This window comes from Clavelina lepadiformis, chromosome 3 (assembly GCF_947623445.1).
Source record: "Clavelina lepadiformis chromosome 3, kaClaLepa1.1, whole genome shotgun sequence".
NCBI classification, from domain to species: Eukaryota; Metazoa; Chordata; class Ascidiacea; order Aplousobranchia; family Clavelinidae; genus Clavelina; species Clavelina lepadiformis.
Genome location: NC_135242.1, coordinates 17531317 through 17538966, shown reverse-complemented (window position 1 = coordinate 17538966; position 7650 = coordinate 17531317). Strand labels below are relative to the sequence as shown.

The 7650-nt window shown below is 35.0% G+C and overlaps 1 protein-coding gene across 1 annotated transcript; it reads left to right on the top strand.

The window, feature by feature from the left end:
- Positions 1-1066: 1066 nt before the first annotated feature.
- LOC143448539 (dual oxidase maturation factor 1-like) lies at positions 1067-6315 on the top strand. Its single transcript, XM_076948334.1, has 8 exons — positions 1067-2366; positions 2650-2835; positions 3013-3070; positions 4084-4218; positions 4393-4606; positions 5112-5335; positions 5439-5549; positions 5641-6315. Exons 2-8 carry the CDS (start codon positions 2689-2691, stop codon positions 6036-6038), a joined length of 1287 nt encoding a protein of 428 aa, XP_076804449.1. The 5' UTR covers positions 1067-2366; positions 2650-2688; the 3' UTR covers positions 6039-6315.
- The last annotated feature ends 1335 nt before the right edge of the window (positions 6316-7650 follow it).

Genomic DNA, 7650 nt, shown 5'->3' with positions numbered 1-7650 from the left:
AAAATATTGTCGGCATGAGTTGAGTTTTTTTGCTACGTGACCAATATCAGTCAACACAAGGACCTGTTCCTGGAAATAAAAATCTACGCACTTTGTCTGCAATCTTATTCTACCACATTTTCTGCACACGTTTTGTTTACAGATAGGATGCTCAATGCATTGCCAGTGTAATTCTTTCTAGAATAAGTCTGAAACGTGGTCTCGCTGTCGCTGATTGCGTCTGTACGTTGTCGGCGTGCCGTCTGTTTAATTGTATGTAATTTAATTTTTACCTAGTCGTTATTATTTCAGCAAAACTGAGTTTAACGTGATTAAAAAAAAAGTTTACTTAGCTGCTTTGTACAGTAGATGAACCTTCCCTTTCACCAATTATTGCTAAGGTCAGTTAGTTAGATATTTGTAACGAGCTTCAGACCATAAAAACAACTTTTTCTCTTCTGATATAAACTACATTTTTTGGTCCTTAATAACAATCGAAACTGAAGTATCTGCCAAATCGTGCTAAATAGCCGCTAAAACAAATAACGAAAACTAATTGACTTCACCAAAGCTTAACACAACAAAAATAACACAGTCATATTTAAATTCTGAATCCAAGCCTAGTATTGCCTATGTAGCAACTTGCCTTTAGGTAATTTATCATGACTGCCCTGTTGTTTATAAAACATTTCACGACTGTTAATGTCTAATAGCTGTTAATTTTGGGAAATATACACTTGAGCTTTATCAGGCCTGGACTAGCAAGACGGTTCTAACCGGGGATGTGATTACGTATACTTCGTGTAGCGGCGATCGAACAGTTACTGTGAAAAAAGCAGGAAACAAAAAAGGCGATACACGTTCCAAATCTTTTCTTCGTATTTCCACCGTATTACGGATAAGTCCTTGCTCTCAGTTCGATAAATTTGGCCCCGCAAGATAATGTCGAAAATAATATTTATAGTCCCGTGGAAAAAAGGTTCTTTCCAAGCTCTGTTTTAGAACTACGTCAAACCTCGTGAAAAAGTTTCTGGGGGAGTATAAAAAGTCTCAGGGTCTCTATTGCATCAACCGAAGCTGGAGTTGATAGTATGCTGGAACCTCCTGGTTAGTTATAGGCTACAGTTCTTTATTTAGAAAGAGAAAGCTAAGACCAGTGCAATTTATTGCAAAATCAGGAAAAACAAACAAGAAAGGGATAAGATCACGTTTGCGAAAATCCTAACTGTGGTTATATGGTAGTAGGACAGGTTAAGTTTCTGTAAAATGTAGATTACAGCTAGACCTAATATATATCCGAATAGGCACAGGCCTACGTAAGTCTGGATCCGTGTGAAGGTATGTGTATACTTTTGTGAAAGATTTATAATTAAACGCAGTCACGATAATACTCCAAAAGGAACTGACGTCTTTAAAGAAATTGACATAAGGGTAATTACATGTTTTTCCCTCCGAATTATCTCTAATCTACACAAAATAAGGTTGCTTTTTCGGTTATTATAGGATGCCATGCGCTTGTTTACAATATCAAAAATTCGTGTTCCACGCCATTTGGTAGATATGTGATGTAGTTTTGCTGATGGTACCTCACTATCGACCGCTCGACGTTTTTTTCAAGAATTCCCTATGTAGTTTCTAGTTTTTCTACAACCTTCATTTTTATAATAATATTCCCCTTATATATTCATTGCGCGACAACTTGAATTGTTTAAATTGATTATTGATTATTATTTATTTCCTTACGATATAATAAATAACAATATGTAACACGCACAACAATGTCAGGCATATATAGTAACTGTGTCAAATCGAACTTTTTAACATTTCACAACATTTATCAGACAAGCTATTTAAAAAACTGTGTAAGTTCTGTTGACTAAACTACGTTTACAGGTCATTAACTTACTGGGCTTCTTTAAAATGGAAGCTCATTTTGAGCAACTACGTGGAGTACGGTATTTAACTCCTTAACGATTTTGAGGGTTTGCATTATATTTTAGATTAAAAGGTTATCATTGATTCTGTGTACTTAAGTCGAGTTGGTCGTTAGATATAGAAATGAAGCTACAAATACTCACGCATCGATTATCCTATTGCTGCTTATTTTCGACCACGATTTCAGGAAGCACAAAGCTGAATGTTTTCTCATCAAGAAAAACAAAATTAAGCGTTAACTTTAGAATCGTGCTGTCCTTTTACTTAGAGTGATTCCGATGGAATTTCGCTAAACAAATTGTTGTGATTAGACCTGAGGCACAGGTCTACTGTACCTACCACTATAGCTTACTGAACAGGATGAATTTGTTTGCTAAGGCATATGTTGATAAACAGTGTGTCAGGACATTGGAACCACTACAGTTTGCTATTGAGATGTTTTACTTAAGAAGGTATGGACACGGTTAAGACTGTAGACTGAATTTGTCTAAAGATTAGATTAGCTTTCAGCCGTTTGTTATATAGTGTACCACTGATGTCGAGTGACACGCGTATTTTATACGTTAATTGTGTAAATATATGTTAATTTTTGGTGAATTAACATATAATCTGGTACTTTAAGGCATCCCCAGGCGAGTATTGAATCTTGTCTGGCAACGTCGAGGGAATAATTTTAGAATTCATTATGTCTATTTCTGGATTAAAATGACTTTGTCACTCTTTTGCATTATGCAGGCTACTTCGTGAAAACAAAATTTCAAATTAAAATAAGTCATGACTTTGAGCGACGGATTTCCTCCGTTTTACGTGGAAAGGTCGTCTCCTGTTTTCGGTGAAACCTCCCAGTACTATCTCGCCTACGCCTTCATTGCCATCTTTATTGGGATCCTTCTTGTTCTTCCCGGAGTGAAAGGACGCGAGGTAAGAAATTGAATAGACTCCTAAGTGTATGTTGAGTATAAAGGTATAGGCTAGCCTATAATGCGGTTTTGTTAGAGAAAAAATTTTCGTAATTGGTTATGAAATAAATAAATAATAAAATAAATAATAATAATTAAAAATGTTGAATTTCACTTAGTCTGCCTTGTTTTTCCGCAGAGAATTTATTTCTTGCTACGTTGGTCTTTAAGCTTTTTCATCGGCGCGACCATTATAGGTACGTATAACCCCGTGCTGATCTTTAAAAAAGATAGCATAGACATACGTTATTATTTAATGAGGCTATACATTCGCAAAAATGTTTTAAGCAGCAAGTACAATACTGCTTTATTACCTGCTGTGTAGGCCATTTATAAATATTATTTAACACCAGGAAGTCGAATGCCATACCCTGCCAAGTTTCACTGCAGAGCAAACCGTTTCCAACAATCGATAAAGTATAACAAAGCAATATAATTTTCAATGTTTACCGACATTGTCTTTTGTTGGGCAGAAAATCATTTCTGAAAGATATATGTTTTTTTTTCAACTTTCGATGTGAATAGTTTTTTTCAACAATCGGGTATTGTCCGTTCGACTTGTAATAACCAAAATTTGGCGAAGAATGTGACCTTCTTTGTTTTCTGAAATTGAGTTGTCATTTCTAAATTAATTCTTAAAAATACGCGAAGTGTGGTTGATATTAATTTTGTCAAATTAATCAATCTTCAATAACGACTAGGTTGACATTTTGCGCTTCTCAGAACAAATGCACGTTTTGCTTGCTGAATTCATGAAGTGCAATTTAAGGATCGGGATGGCGAGAAGATTTAACCATTGAATGTGCCACTGTGATGTTAACTTAAAGATTTTCGTGGCATGTTTTCATTGGTTTTTATGTTAAGATCTTTTTTTAAAAACAAATCTTTTTTCCTAAAAAGGAAAGTCTTTTGCAAATTAACTCACATTTGTATATGCGAGTATGTCACCGAAAACACAACATTTATTATTTTTATGCCTTCAGATTTTGACAACGATATTTTCGTATATTACGACACCGTTTTAATTGTTTTTGCGAAATCGTCAGATAGTCACGTTTCATACAGTATTGCCCACGTCAAAATTTGCATACCAAATTATATACCCTAAATTTCGCTACTAAAATAAAATGCATTAAAAACGGAAGATATAAAACATAAATATGCATTTGTGCTCGTCTGGCCTTAATATAATTGCGTGATCATATTTCAGCATGTTTACAAGGAAATTCTTGGCATGTCGGCTCTGTTGAAGGCCTGATGCCTTTTAAGGTTGAGAGCGAAGAGATGGTAAATTTTAAAGTTGGTTTCATGGCCGGACTTTCTAATTTTAACGTGACTTTGAGTGGTAAGTGCGAATGTGCTATTATCACCTTAGATGTGCACACACTTGTCTGATTTGGCTTTAATGACTTAATCTTAATTTATATAGTTAATATGTTTTTTTATAAGTTTTGCTCGCTTTTTCAATGTGTTCTGATCATACTATTTAATTTCACTGTTACTCTTTACATCTTCACAGGTTTTTCGAAGAGCGAGTTTGGTGGCCGATTGCTGTTCAGTGAAAAATATTATTACTTGAAAACAGATGAAGAATTTGCAAATAGTCTACGAAAAGGGCTTCCTTTTCCTATTTTAAATGTGGTTGAACATTTCAGTGTACAAAAAATAAGCTCGATCTGGAAGTTTGGCAGACGATACTGGGTGGCTGGTCATTACGGTATTTACATGCTTTGGTGAGTCTCGTAATTGCTGTTAAAATGTTGTACTATGTTTGTCAGTATCTCGACTAAAGTTAACCAATACGATCGTTAACTATAATGTTTACCATTTCGCTGTTATCTGTTACCTATGGCACGCTCGTTGTTTTGCCGGAATTATCTACGTCATTTGACTTTTAGATTCTCTATTATCTTTTTCAGTCATTAAGAAAACGCGTGTTACTACTCAAAAGAAAATCTAAAACGTTTTAAATATCTAACAGCAAAACGTTTTTTTAACAAAAACGTCAATTCGTACGTCTCTTATCATGAAGTAGCTATTTACTAAAGAACACAATAATACTCTGATAGTGCCATCATTGTTCGTGTCATTGAGTCATTTTTGTTCGCGTCTTACGCAAAGTTTTTTAACTCACATATTGTGCAAATTTATTTTCTCTTGCCTGTGATATTTTATCTTAGTTTAGTTAGCTTGATATATAGCGTTGGTCAATCATTAGTTGACTTGATTTTTATGTAGGGTTGCATTTGCAATCTGGATTCTTGCAAATGTGCTCTTTCACGCCGTACTTAGATATGGAGGTTTGCTTCTCGTCTTCTGCGGTGTTCTTATGATTGGGGCAAACATTTCTTTTCTCAGCATCACCACGCATAACTGCAATCTTGAAGTGCATCTTGGATACACCAAAGACGTTGTACTCCGGCCAACACTTGGCTGGTGTTTTTGGCTTTGTCTGAGCGTGGGTAGGTTTTGATTGGTGGTTTTAAAAAAATTCTAACACTATTAGGCAAATAGCAAGTGTGATAACTCTAAGGATACCTAACTTCTATAAATATTACTTGACAGGGATTTTTTGCATATTATGCGGGGTAGCGATTACTATTGCCGATCATTTTTATTCGAAAGCAGTCGCTCGGTTCTTCAACCTTCCACGCGATAAAGACTTGCTGCTTGAAGGTAAAGTAACAACACCTACGGAGTCAATACAATCGTGTTCGGACTATACATTAATTGACTGAATGAAAAAATAACGCTCATGCCGTTGTAGATATTGAAGTTGACACATTTTCATCCGGATCAGCAGAAGAATTTCAGTTCGAGTCCAGGCGTAAATCAAGTCTGTCCGGAGGAGAGACCAATTTGGCATTCCGCGGAACCGACGAGGAATCGACGCAAGAAGATAAGACTTCCTCGTATCCAGAAAAGAAGTCAAATCATAGTAGTTCCTTCAGGAGCCAGCGTCCATCTTCATCTTCGTCTTCGGACGGCGGATTCCGACCTGCCGCAAGGGAACCGCCAAAGGCGGGCGATGGCAAGGAAAACAGCGAAAAGCGACAAAGCCGAGTTTCCTTTAAGTTTGACACAGAGGCTGCGTCTTTTACGGCAGCGTCCGCCCATCCGACATCTAGCAAGCATCAAACGCCTTACAGTGATGTTGTTGTATGACTCAAGTCTGCTTAAACTCTTCTAAGCGAACATTTTTAACGCTGTTGCAGTACATCGATGTAACATTCATATCGTCGAGACGTTTTTTAGTTGTTATTGTTTTTAGTTTATTGTTTTCTTTCTATTTTGTTTATATACCGAGCCTCCTTTGTCGTTGTCCAGGCCTGGTCTTGTACCAGATCTATAACAATTTAACGTCGGCTTCCAACTGCCGTTTGCATTTTTACGTCATTAATATTACCTGTACTCGCAAAAAATAAATATATGTTTCGTTGTAGCAATTGTTATCACAAGAAATCAGTTACGCCTGCAGGTGTCTTGTTGTTTGGAATAATACGTATATGGCATATAGATTAATACGGAATAACAAATTTAATAGTGGCCTTATGTAGGCTACTAATGATTGCATTTACCATACAATTGTTAGCACTGGCAACCCGTGTTTGTCTAGTCTAACATACTCATTGCTTAGTATAGCATAATACAGTGTAACTATAATGTGGCGACGTGTCTCCCATACAATAAGTAAATAATTTAAACATCTAACCGCAGGGTATCTTACCTGTAATTATGCTATAGGTTGTTGGGCTTACGCTTACGATTCGGCTTACGCGATACATATTAATGTTTTAATTGTTTTGAACTCGATAATAAAACTGAAAAAAGATTTGTAAAACGAAACATAACTTCTTTACAACCTTTTATTATTTGGAACATTTAAAAACACGGAATAAAAGAACATACCACATAAACATTTTTGTGCATATGCACATGCACGTTCTCCGAAAGATATTAATAATTAAAAGTTATTTTCTTCTATATAATTTCACCCACATGTATGAAAGATATTTTATTTGAAGCATAGTAGTGGAGCCCTAAAATCAAAACTTTAATAAGCAGAAAATACTTTTTAAAATAATCAATATTTACTTCTTAATCATAAATTTGCTTTTTAATATTAATAATTTCAAAAGCATTTGCTTCTTTGATATCGCTTTACGCACACTTTGAACAGTTATATTTCGTATGCCTTATAGGTTTTTGGAGAGCTATTACGTAAAGCCAATGAATAAAATCTTATGGAGGTTGTGTGTTTTGTTTTGCATCAGTTTGTTCAGTCATAAATAGACTAGGCCACATGTAGGCCTATGCTTACTTTATTCGTAATTTTTGCTCAGTATACTTTTTTATTTTTTTTTCACAAATGGTAAAGCACTACACTTTTTAATACTTGTTTCCTCCGAGCTTTGGCCAGTTTGATTGTTACAAAAGTTTTAATTTACGATTATTCTAATTGTTAGTTTTTATATTTCACATCGCCTAGACATTTGCATAGTAACTTATATATTTGCATTTGCATCATTTTAACACATTATTTGGTTGACCAAATGGATCTTTCCTGTTTATTCTTTGGAAAATTATCTATCAAAATGTTTTGAAATAATATTATGTAAAATCCAAACTTAGAGCATAGCGTAATTCATTATGGAAATTATGAATTTATAATATATATGTACAGAATTTGTATGTATGTGTACATTACTGTAATAATGTATAACCTGTAATATATGCCTATGGGCAGTTGTACTATCGACGTATCGACAAGTCATAC